Here is a 16,366-nt window from a genome sequence, read left to right as displayed (position 1 = left end):
CTTGGAGCCCCGCCGCCGCTGCTCGTAACCAAGGCAACAAACCCTACCAATCCCCGCCTGCCTCTGCCTCGAACCCCACCTCCTGCTCCAATCACACGCTCCCGGGGTGCGAGAAGCCAATGGCGACGAGGCATGCCCGTGTTAACATCCAATCACCGTTTCACAGCGGCGTGACAGCGACAGGGACCATCTCACCCCTGCTCTCCTTACGAAACGGAGAGGGGAAGGCCCGGCGGGGGGGCAGGGAAGATGGCGCCCTTAGTTTACTCTGGGGGCTGGAGGTGCTCGGGCAGGAGTGTCTCCTTTCACCCTGCTCGTAGCAGGTTTTAAGCCGCACGGTTCGGGGCCTGGCGTGTGGAGGGCAGAAAGCCGGTTCTCCCAGGAGGGCAGACACCCCTTCCTTTCACCTCTTTCTGCGTTTTGTTTGTTGTGTTTCGCGGTTTTTTTGTCAGCCCTCTTCCCTGAGATACTTGAGTAGTTCTATCGCTTTCCTCTACTGGAAACCAAATAGTGCCCATGAAGCTTGAATCGTCCAGAGAAAATGAAGCACTAATGAAATATTGTTAGAAAATAATTACCTAACCCTGCGGACAGCCCAGGGCACCTACTGCTCTTGTATCAAATTACTGGCTAAGAAAAGTCGTGATAATTTGTATTTCACTTTCTTTTTGTCCTGTGCCCATACAGAATCTACCTCGCTCCCTGCCTCAGGTTCCTGTGCTCTGCCTTAGAGAACTGCTGGTGTCTACTGCAGCTGCAGTGCCCGTGCGCTCGTGAACACTATCCGTGTCACCACTGCCATGGAAATCACATTTCTGACCATAATTTCTTCTGTTAGTCAGTTGCTCAGCTTGCAGGAGTTAGTTATCATTAAAGAGTTTGTTCAACAAAGCCAGGCGAAAGTTAATCGTTACGAGAAAAAGCTTTTTAAGCCCAGAGAGGGAGAAGTGAACGCAAAAGGTGTGGCAGCTTCCCAAGTATAGAATTGGTTTCACTTTCACTACACTCACCGCGTGCGTTCCCTAGAGAAACAACTGCTTTCTGGGACAGGAATGAACTTCCATGTTAAACACTTTGTGTGGGCGTGCCTCTGGCTGGAGCAAGGAAGAGGCAAAGTTCCATGGCTTCGGGAGAGCTGTATATTTGTTTTATTTTTATATATATATATAAAAACCCTGCCTGCAAGAAACATCTGAAAGAGCAGGACTCTGAATTTTTTGGCTACTTGTGAAATCGGAAGAGGTAAAAACCCCCCTGATGTTCTTATAACACCTCTATAGTGTTATAAGTGCGTGGGGTGGGGGAGGTGGGGAATACGATACGTGTACATTGTGGTGAAAGACAGCACTTTTGGTGTACTTCCTAAGACAATTTTGGATGTTTAGAATGTGGGTACCTTGGGGAGTATTTCTCAACAATTGAAGTGTGGAGATGGAATTTCAGTCATAAGGGTTTCGTTTTGGGGAGGTGAAGAATTAATTCTCTTTTCTACTACAGAAAATGCCTCCTGAAGATTCAGTGGGGAAATTCTGGAAAGCTAGTATCATAGTGGCTGTTACGAGATTTTAGCACTATATGATTAACATGGGATTTTTAGAACTTTAGACATTGTTTTTTCTTGTTTGCTTGTTGGTAAAATTCGAAATCCTCGGGCATTTCCAGTCCGTGTAAGTTTGTGCATGCTTGAAATGTGCTGCTGTTGTTACCTTGAGGAGTTAATCAGAAACCTTTTTACTAAGGAATAAATAACTTTTGTTTGACGGGGTAGGAGAATATTACAACATGCATGGCTGCTCTCAAAGTGCGTCACAGAGAAAATTTCACTGAGCAGATTGAGCCCGATGCCTGTGTGCTAGGGGAGCACTCTGATCAGGGCTCATGCTGAAAGCAGAGTTCAAAGATGGTGCAGGATGTAGCACAGCGATTTGGTCACTGACTAACAGAAGAAAAAGGAAGCATGTGCCTTTTGATGTTCATTTCCTACAGTGGCCAGAGGAAGTGCAATATTGCCCCTACCACTGCTCAGTATGTATTGGAAGATGCATTTCAGTGCCTTGCCTTGCCTTGCTCTCAGAAACCCTGACTGACCTGCTGCCCGATTGAGCCTGTGGTGGGTCTGTATGAAATAAGTCTCCTGAAAACTAGAGCATCAGTAACTGACATGACTACAGTGGTCTTAATTCTAGTTGTATGCTCTATGTATAAATAATTTCATACTGATATTTCACTACAATGCCTTAGGGTATGATTTCCTGGTTATGCCATTTAGGTCTGTAACAAACCTAAAAAACATGGTTTCTTCAGTACTTCGCAGTCTGACTCTTTAGCTATCAGCATACACATACTTGATGCCTCTAAGACCCCAGACCTGCTGAAAAGACTGGCCAGAGTGTAGGCTCCTCAGGTTTTTCTACAGACCATCAAACATTTTCCTTAACACATTACAATGGGAACATCCAAAGCCAAGATTTGTGTTGAACATGAAAAATTTGGCTAACTAGTTGCAGTTCTGTATTTCAGTACAGCTAAAAGATGTGAGGCAGCCTGTGCTGTCTCAGCTTCCCTCCTTGGTGCAGCCCCCAAAGGCGCCACAGAGGTACTGTTAGAACCATGTTACTCTCAGAGCGTTGCTGCTATTTAAACGTGACTGTCTATTAAACATGGCAGACCACGAAATTTAGGAAATTTATCATTAATTGCAGTTTCTGAAATTCAAACATCACAGTATATTGCATCAATCAAGTTGGAAGTGATGGACACCTGAGCAAATGAGCAAAAAAATCAAATAAAACATAATGTACACCACTTGCCAATGCAAGGAGAAAAGAAGGTAGCTACTGGCAATTGCTGCTAACATGGAACAAAATTATATATCATGAGTGTTTTACTCTTGCATCACCTCTGACTCAGGTTTAATATTCTGGTGCCCCTCTGTTGGTTTGGTGGGTTTTTTCCCCCTAATAGAAAGCTGAGAATACATAAAATAACCACACTAGCTTTACAAAAGAAATAACAGGCAAAAATCCTTGGGATGTAAGATTCACACCCACCACAAATACAGTTACACACATCAGTCAAAATTATTCATTAGTATTAAAAGAACTGGCTAGCAAGCCTGGCTAAACCTGTGCTCTGTGTAAGTCAGGAATGTCCTTTGGGGAGAAGAAGAGGACTAGGGGAAGCTCTTTAAACTCTTTTCAAGCTATTTGTTTCATGAGATAATTTTCCCACTGTGGTACACTGTATTTTAAAGTAGCGTGCCTGGGTGGAGGAAGAGTGTGGTCTATCAGTTACAGTAAGATTATTCTTTTTTTGTTGTGCACGAGAGCTTCCAGTTCATTGTTATTTAAGTGACAAACAAGTAGACGTGATGGGACAACTTCCTCCTTCTTTGTATTCCTACGTTAGACTACTTCCATACACATTTTTGGAAGTTCAGCTGTGATGTCCTTTTGATCTGGTGAAAAGTAAAGTGTAAAAACTTCTTTATATCTGAAATATTTGCAAATGGAGGCAAATTTCCCACCCCAGAAAGTAAAATGTTGCAGTAATCAGAAATACACTTTAGGAAGTAGAAAAAAAAAAGTTGACAAGGGACATCTTACATCCATTTGGAAATTGTGCTTGACCATTTTTCCTTGGTGTCCTCTTCATGAATGATGAAGATTAATGTTCCCTAGCCCTGTAAGAACACTGAGGGTAAACACTTTATTAAACATAAATAGCAAGTATCAGTCTACAAGGGATTATATGGTAATGAGAGGGCCTCAACCATTATGAAATGTATAGTGTTACATAATGACCTTAAGGCCAAAAATCTGGGCCAAGACTGTTGCAAAGATAAAACATGATACAAAGACCTACAGTCCTTAATAAGCTTAATAAGCAAAGGATGTTATATAGAATCGTAGAACAGTTTTGGTTGGAAGTGACCTTCAAGATCATCAAGCCCAACCTTTGTCCCAGCTCTACCAACACCACCAAACCACGTCCCTAAGTACAACATCTACCTGTCTCTTATACACTTCCAGGGATGGTGACGGCACTGCCTCCCTGGGCAGGCTGTTCCAATGCCTGACAACCCTTTCAGTAAAGAAATTCTTCCTAATATCCAGCCTGAACCTCTCCTGGTGCAGCTTAAGGCCATTTCCCCTTGTTCTATCAATATATATATAATTAGTGTATGTCTTTTACCTGCATTTAAACTGTTTTTTCTCCCCTCTTTTATGTTGTCAGTTTGACATGCCTCTACTATGAACCAAAGGAGACATGAAAGGACAGAAAATACCATTTCTTATTATCTATTTATTTCACAGAGGTGCTACGCTTTGGGGTAGGTTTTAGCTGTATTTTTTATGAAAAATAATAAAGACAACAATTATTACTAATTTTTTAATTGGGGGGAATTAAGTAATTCAAACACTGTTTGTTAATGGTAAAGAATCAATTTCTTTACTGTTGTAATGTAAAACACTCCTGAAGCAAAAGATGACTGTTTGAAAGATGACTATGTGGATGGCCATGGCCATCGAGCACCTTGAGCACCCAAACTGTTATCTGCCAACAGATCTGCCCCACGGCTCGGCTGGTGGAGTGCGTCGCATGACTGCTCAGCAGGCAGTAGTTGTCAGGTCTTACTGAAAATTATTTGAAGTACATTCATTGACATAGTACTCAGAAGACTGAGGAAAAGTCATCTGGATTGCCCTGCCAGATAAGTTGGAGTGGGCATCCAAATTTCTGAGAAGGAAGCTCCAGCTGGATACTCACTACCAGACTTAGGAGCCGTTGGCACACTTGGTAGGACTGTGCTGCCTGCCAGAGAGTTTTTTTTTGTCAAGGACAAGGAGGGGCAGAAATACGCTTGTAGACTAGATTTAACTTATTCTTTTGTACTTACGGGATTTAGGTTTTACAGAACAGAAAACAGTAACAGGGCTGTTTTCCAAGGATTGCATCCTCCCTTGTCCTTTCCCACCTGGGCATGATGAAGTAATTTACTGGAAGAAAGGGGACAAAAATGTGCACAGCTACTACTACAGGAGCGATCAGCTGGAAAGACAAGATCCGGATTACAGACACAGAACACACCTTTTCTATGAGAGCATTCCTAGTGGAAACGCCTCCTTGAAACTTAGTAACCTGACCTTGACTGATGAGGGCTCTTATAATTGCTATGTGGGAACACAGCAAACTACAACAGAAGTGGAAGTCACGCTGCGGGTGAGAGGTCAGTAAGATGTCAAAAGTGCTTGGATTGCGCCAGCGGAAATAGGATTACACCAACAGAGTTTCTCGTGTTATTTCTTACATGGAATCAAAATCCTCCAACCCAACACCTTTTGGGCCTGGTGGTGTTATCAAGCAATTAATTTTCTCTGTTGAACATTGTAACATGAGATGAAAAATTACAGTGCAGCGCTTGTTCTCATAACCTACTGCACCGTGATTTCTAAGGGGTAATTAGGTTGTATACTTGAATTTTTAAAACATGATGTTGCTTCTCAGAACAGTACAAACCCTGGCATTGACAGTAAGTAGTGCTATGCTTTCTTCTGAAATCAAACACAAATTAAATTTTGTTCTCAGTTCTGTTTATTCTCCCCAATGTTATTTCAAAAGATCAATCACTTCAGGTTAAAAAGCATTTTGAAAGTAGTAGGATTGATTTTTTTATTTTTTTTTTTTTTTAATCTACAGTTTCCTCTTATTATGCACTGGAATACCAAAAGACAGACACAGAAAGGATGCTGAAGTGCTATGCCTTTCTCACTTATCCAGCACCACGTATATTTTGGGTACAAGGCAATACATTCATCCAAGAAACAGATCGGGAGGAAACCAGGGATGGAGAACTCTATTCTTTTAGAAGTGACCAGAACATTATAAACACAGCTGATCCATACTGCTGTCATATTCATCTCCCTCATGAAGAATGGGCTGCTGAATGGAAGATGCAAGGTAGGAACAAATGGAAGTCTCCTCCTGCATCGTTACTGAATGTCACAGCTGGTTTCAGAGCCAAATTAAATACTGTATTTCTGCAGTGGGGAAACACGGATATGGGATGGTGCAAAAGGATGCGCCTTCCTCTTTGAAACTCATCCGTTACAATTACAGGGCAGCGTATGTCCAACCAGTAGAGGTGAGAGGCAGTAGCTCACACTTCTGTGAGCTTTACTCTGAACATTTCTTCCACATCAGTTTCACATTTCAAGAGGTGCCTAATAATCGAACTTTACACTCTACCAAGAAAAGAATGAACTCAGACAAAATACATGGAAACCTTAGTGAACCTGTGGGTTATATAAGGGAGGTGAAAGTTTGCCTGCTGCTGTAGGTGTGCATGCTCCTCTCTCCGTCCATTTCCCATCTTTTGCCAGATTTTTATCAGTACCGTTTGATCCTTTCATTGTACTTCTCTTAAAGTGCATTCTTAAGTGCTCGAGATGAGTGCTGGGGGTGCACGGGAGTGGGGAGCAGCATTTGCATTTGAGCAAACAGCAGCTCATTCTGTTAGTTAAGGAAAAACAGGGCTATGAAATTTCAACTTGTCCTCCTCAATTTCACTGGAAGTTCAGTTCAGGTAAATAACTGGTTCTTTTCAATGTCTCCTTTTTCTTAGGGAATATTTTTTAATTGGATCAAGAGCAATGCACACATCAGATGTGCATGGCTGCTTCCATCACTCGGAGTTCCCTCTAAAGTGTACCCAGACACTCTCTGTTCCTAATCTACTGCATATGCTTCAGAACAGGAGTGCAGCTTCTAATTTACATACCGTAGCTTACAATATGGAAGGTTTCAAGTATGGCATCATAGTAGTTAGCAAGTGCACTGTAAGTGTCTATAGCTTTGTTAATCTATCCTTCCGATCCACAAGAGAAAAAGGTACATTTCATTACATGTTTGTTTGAATCTCCCTCCATCTGTCTGTCCTCTCACTGGAACATTTTGAAAATACACTCCTTTCCTTTTCCTTACATATGTTCATTCATCCCCACACATAGAAACCAAGCGTGGTTATACCATGTCAAAGTAACGTACTAGTTTCCTCTCCAGCAGACTGCCAGCCACCACGACCTCTTCTGGTTTTCCTTCCTTTGCAGTAAATCCCTGCTGTCAATTGATAGTTGGTATGGTAGTAATTTGTCTTACATTAGTATTTTATACATTAGCTAGTAGTTCCACTTACCAGCTCTTTCCTTCCCCTTCCTTTTTTTTAAAGCTATTCATTAATTGTAAGTGTTCCACACAGACAGGTAAAGTACTGAAGTCCACCATAGCTGAAAGTTATTTCTAACTAAATACAATCTTTTTATTCTTTTAATTAAATTACACCGTAACAGTTTCACCCTTTTGCTTTAAATGTGCAGGTATCTGATTAGTTGCATTTTCTCTGTGCTCCCAACATGTGGAATTTCATGCTACTTTACACAGTAACTTAGACTAGGCTGAATCACTTTTATTAGTGAGCCCCCCAATTAGAGGAGAAATAGGCAAATGGGAAAAAAAAAAATTTCATAAGTATAGCTAATACCAATTAGCTATTTTTTTTTTTTTTTTTTTTTTAATGTAAGACAGATTAGCTTTTAAAATCTTCAGATGCTTCTGGAGGCATACTGTGGTGTTCGAATATGACATCAAAATAGTGAAATATGGTTTTATATTTGTCCACAGACTTCAGAAAAAAATCAGAAATTGTCTAAAAAGCCTTCACAGTATTTTCCAAAAAAATTCCAGATCATTCTTCAATTATCTGTTTCAGACCCACTGACTAACATGGAAGGAAGTAGCACTGCAATTCCTTGTGAATACAGCAGTAACACTACAAACACTGATGGTTTCAGCGTTGTCTGGAAATTAAACAGAAATGCAGTGATTACAGTCCTGGCCACCTTCAATGGTACATCTCACTCTTACCAGCCTCGAGTCCAGATTAACCAAACTGACTTTTCCCTGATGTTGCATGATCTTACTGCAAGTGACAGTGGAGAGTATCTGTGCAATATTTCAACACCTCACTACACAAAACTTACTGTGAGAACTTTGCAAGTTGGTAAGTTGCCGCTCTTTCTGCTTCAGAGGATGGGGACCAGTGAGGGGAATCCAGAGCCAAAGAGTCCATCAGAAATCTGTAAAATATTAAGAAAAATCGTATTGTACAGCTAGTACATGTGGATAGAAGAGATATTGTATTTATTATTGTTGTCCCAGGGAAAAAACCCCATACCTAACATGTTTATTTAAAGACTTGATGTTTCTTTTTTTCAATCAGCAGCTTCCTGTGGCAAAGATCTCAAAATCAGTGGCCGCCCTCAGTTGCCACTGACTCCTGTCAGAGCCAAGGGCACAGGGAACTCTCAGAATCATGTCCTAAATGCTTCACTAATAGCAAATACGATCTTTAAAGGTAGAAGGGAGATGAAGGGAAACCCAAAGGTGTGGTATAAATTTGCCTACAGAAGAAACCTTGTTGAGGAGAACACACAGTTGTTATTTTCAAAACTTTAATTCTACACAGCAGGCCTTTTTTAGACCTGGGGATATATATGTTTATATGCATGCTTGCATTTTTATGAACTGTACTAAATTTCCAGCTGTGAAGTCTTAGTTACAGTTATTTCATTGTCTCCAGTTTCAAGGAGACTTACTGATTAACTTTTCTGTTGAAAACTCTTACTGAAGGTTAAAAAAATTTACTCCAGCTGTCTAAAGCTATTGTGCAAACAAATTACAGATTTGTTCAAAACCAGTATGCTGTTTGGGATGTAGCCTTCTTAAATCTCAGTCCAAAGAGAGGGGGGAAAAAAACGCTGTTCAAGCAGTAGCACATGGGTATTTTATGCAATTAAACACAATCACCTGAAAGACTGAGAATTAATATCGGGCTGAACTAATACAACATTTGGTATTTTTAAGAAGGAACTTGAAACAAGCCAGTAGGACGTGAAAATCAGAGGCAACATAGAACAAAAGGGGCTAGAATAAGTGATAATAATTGCGTATTTTTGTCTTCCTTTCTCCCACCTCCCCCATGGTAGTTTAGTTTCAGTCTGGAATCTTGATATTGTGTGTGTTTTAAATGTCAGTGGCTATATGCAACCTGAAGGAGGGGAGTTAGATTAAAGAAAACAGTTAAGTCAGTCAGACAAATACACTTCCTTGCAGCTCAAATTCCAGCATGATCTGTAAACCTAATACTGTGCCTGTGAAGTGGAGAGCATTGAACACCTCCAAGGAGTTACACACTTAACTGATGCTCCTAACTTACATGCACAAGTCCATCAGTCTGCCCGTGCATTCACTGGAGACAGACGTGCACACCTATTCAGTCCAGGTATGGTCTGGATCATCCTCTACTAATGCCTTTCTCTAGCTACTCTCTGCGGATGGATCTTACAATAGCCATAGATGATACAGGTTTCCTCTTTAGTGGCTAAATACTGTGTCGCTTACAGAGTTTTCCTACTCATGGACGAGAAATAGGGTATACAGAACAGGGAAGACACTTACCAGAGGGTGGTAAGCATCTTTGTGGCAGCATGATCTGAAATCAGATAGAGGCAGTAGGGCATAAGGGAATGAGCTAGATCAGTATGTTGGATAGTGGTCATAGCACAGCAGCTGCTCAACCATCAGAAAGATTTCCAGGTGCCACTGAAAAGGGGACTTTTAAGGCGAAAAGTGAGACGAAGTTACAGCCATTTCAGAGGCCGCCTCCTGTGTAAAGAAAGGTTGCAGCTTAAAGATGCTCTACCGAAAGAGCTGACAAGATATAAACATACATCTGCATACCTCTGGGGACAGAATCAAGCTAAAGGCAATAGCTAGGTTAAACGCTCTGGTTCGGCAGTTCTCATTTTTAAACTGTTTGCCAGACATCCATAGGAAGTTTCCAGAGGAATGTAGTATTTTTCAAATCCTTTGGATTCCGCAGCAGTGGAAAGGAAGCCTGAAGTAGAAGAACTGTACTTAAAGAAATGAGTCCTTGGGGTCTGAGTGTTCTCACGTTGTTGAAATTGGTTGGAGTAACAAGGCGCTTGGTGCCGTGCAGAGGCTTCTGCTAGACGGGCTCCTATCTCCTGTGGAATCCGTTGTTACTGCCCACCTCAGGACCTGCTGCTTTGTGTGCCCACCTGGATTGCACGGTTGCGTCATGATGTCAGGAAGCGTTTTAGGTGAAAATTGCAAAGGTTTCACAACAGAAATCATGAAATCAATACTCCAGGCTGGACAACGCTTACTGAGTTGTTCTACTGGAAATCAGCAGTACTGTGAATGGCACCGAGCACTGTACCTGGAGGCAGTGTTTCCCATACTGGGCAGTTAATTGTTTTTAAATGGGATTTGTATTAAGAAGTTGTCAAATCATATTACATGAACACACATGGAATTTTGTATCAGCACAATTAAGTAAAATAATCTGCTTTCAGCTATTCACACTTAAGTCATTAAAGTATCACTTTAAAGTCTTATATTACAGGTCAAGTAATGTGAACATTGTTGTATTAGTAACATTAAAAAGAAACTGAGACATTGTCCCTAAATCATAGCTCTTAGATTATAAATAAGAGAAAAAATTGTAGCCTTGATATACTTGTTGAACAATAGCAAGCATTAATTTGTGATATAAAGCACTTCTGTTAAACTTTTTGTAATTTGTATTTTTAAAGAGAATTCAGGTGACACTGTGAAAATTGTGGCAGGAGTGATTACTGCAGTGGGGGTAGCAGTACTAGGTTTCTGCATCTGGTTCAAGGTACGTACAACCATTACGGGATTCTTTTTAAAGGTACTATTAGGCTTAAATCTAGACCTTGAATGTTTAACCAAAACATAGATTTGATTTTCATGGGTTAAAGCGTACAAAAAAGACAGAAAATATAGGATGACAGGTGTCAGCGTAAATAAATTGTCCTCATTCTTGATATTCTCTATGTCCAGAAGGCCTTCTTTGGTACGTCTATGCAGTAGTATTTTGTTTGTAACAATGTTAACATGCCCTTCCCTTGACCAGATGTTCTCCTGTGCTCTATGAAAAAGTGAAAAACTTGATTACCCTTCACAAATACTTGCTTTTTTAAAAAAAAAAAGGTTGATTTTCTCTGACTTGTGTTTAAGACCAAGAAAACCCCCCAAAAAGCCAGCCCAAACCAAAACATGAAGTCCATCAAACAATGCCCATACCTAGTCTTCTTTAGAGCCCAAATTACTATTTCAATTATATACAACGTCAAAGCTCACCAAGGCTTCAGTGTGAAAAGTTATACTAGTTGCTTTATTTAGGAGACTGTTATACCCATATGGTCCCTGATCTCATCTCTCTACACATCTCTCCTATTTACTGGAGTACAGCATCTTCAAGTGGATGCATTTTATTCTCATGTGTTTGTAATAGGCTGTTTGTCTTAGAATATTCTGTCTCCTTCCTCTGCATTTGTAGTGAGTATCCTTAAAAAACGAACTTTAGCTCTTAGTCCTTGGGGTACATCTTTTTGTGTCTGACAGTACAGCTCTATCCATGGAGAGATATACCTTCAAACTCCCTGGGCCTTAAGATTTTGTCACAGCCTGAATGTGGTAAGCTTCAGGAGATGTTTTGTGACGGTTACCATTAAGTTCAACAAGAACACACCAGAAAGACAACTCTAAAATGATTGAATCTCATTCTTTTTTTCATTTTCCTCTCACTTAGAGATTCACTTGCATGCTTGTTATTGGTCAATTTTAATCCTAACATGCTTTAGAGATAGTAACATACCTTCGAGATGCAGCTGTTTAATTTAAAGAATTTAAGCAAGATTCATTTATGTTGGGACCTGTTGAGACCTTTAACATATCATAATCCAAGAGGAAGTGGAATGATCTACAGGTTATCTCAGCTCTGGTTATGTGCATGGAGGACTACATTGAAGAAGCAGTAATATTTATGCACTGTTATGTGGATGTTTATTTTACTCAGCTAATGTTAAAATGAAAAATACTGACTTATATTTATAGGGAGTGTGTCTTGTTCTGTTCCCACTAGAGGATTAATTTTACACATTGGTAGTTCTTACAAACATTTTTGTTTTGACTAGAAACGCAGAAGAGAAGGAATCATATAAGCACCTTGACATACCGGAAGAAAATCCCTCTCTGCGCAGAGAGATGCTACTGAGATTGCAGCTGAAAAGAAGAAAGAATTCCTTCACCTTCCTTCTTGAATTACAGTAAGAGCCAAATGGAAATGTTGTTATCTGAGCAACAGTAACAAACAACTGAACTGACAGGGAAAAAAAAAAAAAAAACAGACAATTGACACTTGTATGTGAGGTGTCAGCATGAAAAATTGGAACTTGGATATCCTAAAGGCACAATGAAAAAGTTTCCACAGAACAAGATTCAACTTTGAGAGATTTTTTTTTTTTTCAGTATGAGGGAAAGAGAGGGGTTATTGTTTTGCACTTCATTTAGTGTCCTTGTTTGTCTGGGACAAAAATCACAGCCCAGCCATGCTGGGCAGCCCGTTAGCAGTTTTGAGTCAGCCAGGGCAGCTGAGCTGAGCTGAGCGAGCTACAGGTGTAGCCCATCCCATAGAGTCATGGCCGTTGTAAAGGGGGAAGGTTTGCTGGGGAGAGGGAGCTCCTGTGGGGTTCTTCCTGCTCCCCCTCTGGCTTCTCCCCGCTCCTGAGGACTGCTCTCATGTCAGTTGTGACGGCTGCATATTCGTTTGGCTGACTCTAACTCTGCATTCCCTGGTTGGCAGTGGTGCTGTTTCATTACAGCTGTCTCCACTTAACCCACGGGTCTGCTCGCCTTTTCCTGATTCCCCCTTGGGGCTGGTGAGGGGTTGTTGGGTGATAGAGTGGCTGCTGTAGTTTAGCCTCGGATATGGGCTAAACGTAGACATTTAGTATTTTAAATTCGAGCAAAGACAGCTTCCCTGTTTAAAAGTGGAAAAGATCTAAGATATCACCCTATTTCTGAGCCACAGGCAGTCCTGATGGGACATGTCCCTCTGCAGCATCTCCTATATATCTGCTGCGGCTGGCAAACAGAAGTCCTTTGGCTGATAGTAGTGGAAGCTTTCTAAACTTACCGTTCATATGAAAAAGTTTACTTTCTGCTCTCCTCACACAGACTGTGACTGGCAGGACAGATGGGAGTTAGGTTATATCCCTGCACTGGTTCAATCTTTAACAATCTGCACATGGAATACATAAGGCTGTGAAGCACGACTGGATTTGTCCTTAGTTTTGATTTTGTCAGAGATCTGACAATTAGGATTTGTTCTAACATAATGAAGTGGGCTGTTGGCAAGATGTAATCTTTTATTGATCCCTGAGGCTTGGCAAAATAGAAACACTGAAATAAATGGAATACACTATACAGTCTCTTTGAATTTTCACTTGATGTTTATTTCTGTAAGCGCTTATTTTTTTCTACATCTGCTTTCAGTTGTGCCTGATTATATCAAGCATGTTCTCATATCTGTCAGCTGGGACTGTACTTATTCCTCTTCATGAACCTGAAATGCAATTGAAATAGTACACAACTGTTAAAAATTGAAGTGTTGAGGTGGATTTAGAGTAAGTTCACAAGTAAATGACAAAAGCTTCCCTTCACTAATGTTTCTGCTCCCTGGAATTACTAGTTTGTATCTGAAACAGACTAGCACCTATTTAGCCAACCGTTGCCATCTTACTTCAGCTAACGATACAGATTTCTTGTCCTCATGCTAGAGTACGTATCCCTTTGATAGCAGAGGACTTCTACACTCTGCTATAAGCCAGAGCTGGAACTGGTGTTGGTAAACTAGCATCTGACTAATAAAGACAGCCGTCTACTTGTCTATAACTTTTGCATATTTGAGAGAGAAAGAGGGTACTAGTAAGATACAGGGAATAAACAGAACTCTTAACAGTATTTAAAAAACCAAATTGCTGTCATGGTTTACCCATTTCAGTGTCTGTGTAATGCCGTGGCTTTGTGAACTTACATGAGTTCTCTGTTTTTTGTAGGGCTGGAATAATTTAAAGAAAAATATGTGGAAATGTTTTACTCATAAAAGTGGCAAAACTTATTTTGAGCTTCAATTACAGTACTGCTTCCATCACATGTAAATGTGTGAGAGACCAGATCTTCATGCAGTTTTAATGTAGCTCTGCTCTAGACGGTGGAGCTACAGTCATGTATATCAGTCAAAGGTGACTTTATTAGTCCAATATAAAAGCAGAAATTTGAGTGTTTCCTCCCACAGAATGGTGGATGCAGAAGAGAGAAGGAACGTGATGGGATCAAGTGTGATAAAAAAATCAAAATTATACAGAAAGAATTTTTTTTTCCTTTTTCTTGACTTAGGAGCTGTCACCCCCATAAAGCTTATTTGATATTAAGCATTGTGGTTTATGTTTCACTTGCAAATGAAATAGATAAAGCGATGACCCAGCTCCTCTTTTTAGCATTCCTACAAGTAACAACCCCACTCTTACTTGCCCTGCTTGCCACAAGGCAAGCATAGATAAGCAAAGGTTAGCTTTCAGTTCCAGACCAAGTTCTTAGGCACCTTTTAGTTTCATTGATATTATTCTACCACCATTCTACTCAAGTGCAAAACACCACAAATACATTTCTAATTACTAATGACTTCCCAGCGCCTAAGTGACTAGTAACTAATGTTTTCTTTTCATCAGTTCTTCAAATCAATAGAATTTAATTGAAAGAGAAATGTTAAAGCATCTGACAATCTGCTAGTGCAGTAATCCCCAGGCTGTATTGCATACATAGAAATCTGCATCATCAGAGGGAGAAAAAGATAGAGCTGTTTAATATCCCATGCAAAAAAAAAAAAAAAAAAAAAAAATCACCAGTTCTGGAGACTTCTGGCTGCTGAGCACAGACATTAAATGAAAACATGAGGAGGACAGAGAATTCATTTTGCCTACACATCAGATTGCTGTCCTAAAGGCTTACCTTAACGTAAAAATAAAGGGTAGATTGAAAAAACATGTAGTAAATAAGAATTTACTCTAGTCCATGCTACTTTAAGAGATGTAAGAGATCTTCCTGCATAGATAGCACTATACACTACAGTGTATTAAACAGTCACATTTACCCCATAGGGTATAGCCGTACCTTTTTCATGCCAATATCTCTTGACTTGCTCCTCAGCTTATTAACTTGAGATTCAGCTATTTCAGCCCTTTCTTCAGCATCATCCAGATCATGTTGCTGTTTTCTGTACTTTGAAAGGTACAGATTGGCTTGAGCTTCCTGGTGAGAGAAAAACAGTACAGCTGATTTCCTCATGTATGTGTGAAACAAAGCTTTCCATTTCAGGCAGGATGGAAAGTGCTCAGTATGACTAGGTAACAGCTGTGTGCTCAGCTCCTGGAGAATGGAGATTGTTGTTTTACAGAGTTGATGTTTCCAGTGGCACTCTCCATGCAAAGTGAACTGGGAGGTTCTCCACATGCCTCCAGAGGGACTAAGAGGAAAGGTCTTTCCTATTCCTTCCCTTCCCCCCTTCTCTCGCAAATTATACTGCAATCTTAAGTTAAAATTGAATACCTTTTCTTAAACATAATCAACACAGATGCTACATATTTTATTTTATTATATATCTATTATAAATATATTTATACATATAGAGTTTATAATAATATAAATGCAAATATTAATACACACAAAATGTATAATTGTACTAAAAGCTACTATGGTTTAAAGATTGTATGTTTAGGACAATAAATTTCTCAAAGGTAAAAGGGCCCAAATGGCTACTTACAGCTTCCTCTGCTTGGTGCTTGTAGCTCTTCACTTTTAGTTGTAGCTTGTCAATCAGATCCTGCATCCTGGCCAGATTCTTCTTATCTTCTTCTGACTGCATCAAAACACCATTAATTGGGTTGACAATGTAAAAAGGCCTAAAGCATCTCCCACAAAGAAATAGGTATGGCTGCCATATATATAATTTTAGAAGCATATGGTTCAAAGGGCAAACAAGCCATATTGTGATCACCCTGTGTATAGATGAGAAAAATTTCTATAGGTTGATGGAAGATGAGCATAAGCCTGGAGGCTGGGGACTAGAAGAGAACACCCTCCCCATTTACATATGTATGTAAATATATAGATATTTACACATGCATATATATGTGCACACACTTTCAGAAGTATACATGTAAACACACTCAGGGATGAGAAGAACACTTGTCATTATAGAGTGTGTCATTATTTAGTGAAGCAGATCTATGAGTGGGCCTAAAATGTATATATAATTTCCATATTTAAAAATCTTGTTTGGAGGCATTTCTAGTAAAAGGAGCCAGGTTTAAGCTGTTACAGTCCCTAAGCAGAAGGACCAGCTAATTCTGTCTGCCTC

At 40.1% G+C, this 16,366-nt stretch overlaps 2 protein-coding genes across 2 annotated transcripts in view; one reads left to right on the top strand and one right to left on the bottom strand.

Annotated features, from left to right (window-relative positions):
* The first annotated feature begins 4,269 nt into the window (after positions 1-4,269).
* Positions 4,270-12,202, top strand: HHLA2 (HHLA2 member of B7 family). Its single transcript, XM_086463540.1, has 6 exons — positions 4,270-4,333; positions 4,910-5,230; positions 5,701-5,961; positions 7,769-8,059; positions 10,677-10,762; positions 12,084-12,202. The coding sequence occupies exons 1-6, from the start codon at positions 4,270-4,272 to the stop codon at positions 12,108-12,110; spliced, it is 1,050 nt and encodes a 349-aa protein (XP_086319666.1). The 3' UTR covers positions 12,111-12,202.
* Positions 12,203-13,495: 1,293 nt separating this feature from the next.
* The window catches only part of MYH15 (myosin heavy chain 15), a 44,624-nt gene continuing 41,753 nt past the window's right edge, over positions 13,496-16,366 (bottom strand). Inside the window, exons 40-42 of the mRNA XM_086463528.1 lie at positions 15,770-15,865; positions 15,121-15,258; positions 13,496-13,513 (exon numbers count right to left, since the gene is read on the bottom strand). Of these exons, the coding sequence (XP_086319654.1) occupies positions 13,496-13,513; positions 15,121-15,258; positions 15,770-15,865 (252 nt within the window). The remainder of the gene's footprint in view (positions 13,514-15,120; positions 15,259-15,769; positions 15,866-16,366) is intronic.

This window comes from Leptosomus discolor, chromosome 1, assembly GCF_034619465.1.
Source record: "Leptosomus discolor isolate bLepDis1 chromosome 1, bLepDis1.hap2, whole genome shotgun sequence".
Classification (NCBI taxonomy): Eukaryota; Metazoa; Chordata; class Aves; order Leptosomiformes; family Leptosomidae; genus Leptosomus; species Leptosomus discolor.
The sequence above is the reverse complement of the archived record's forward strand: the minus strand, read 5'-3'. Positions and strand labels throughout refer to the sequence as shown.

Coding starts and splice junctions, on each gene's coding strand:
- HHLA2 (XM_086463540.1), top strand. CDS start 4,270: ATGAAAGGACAGAAAATACCATTTCTTATTATCTATTTATTTCACAGA. Junction 4,334..4,909: donor CAGAGGTGCTACGCTTTGGG/GTAGGTTTTAGC, acceptor TACGGGATTTAG/GTTTTACAGAACAGAAAACA. Junction 5,962..7,768: donor TGCTGAATGGAAGATGCAAG/GTAGGAACAAAT, acceptor TATCTGTTTCAG/ACCCACTGACTAACATGGAA.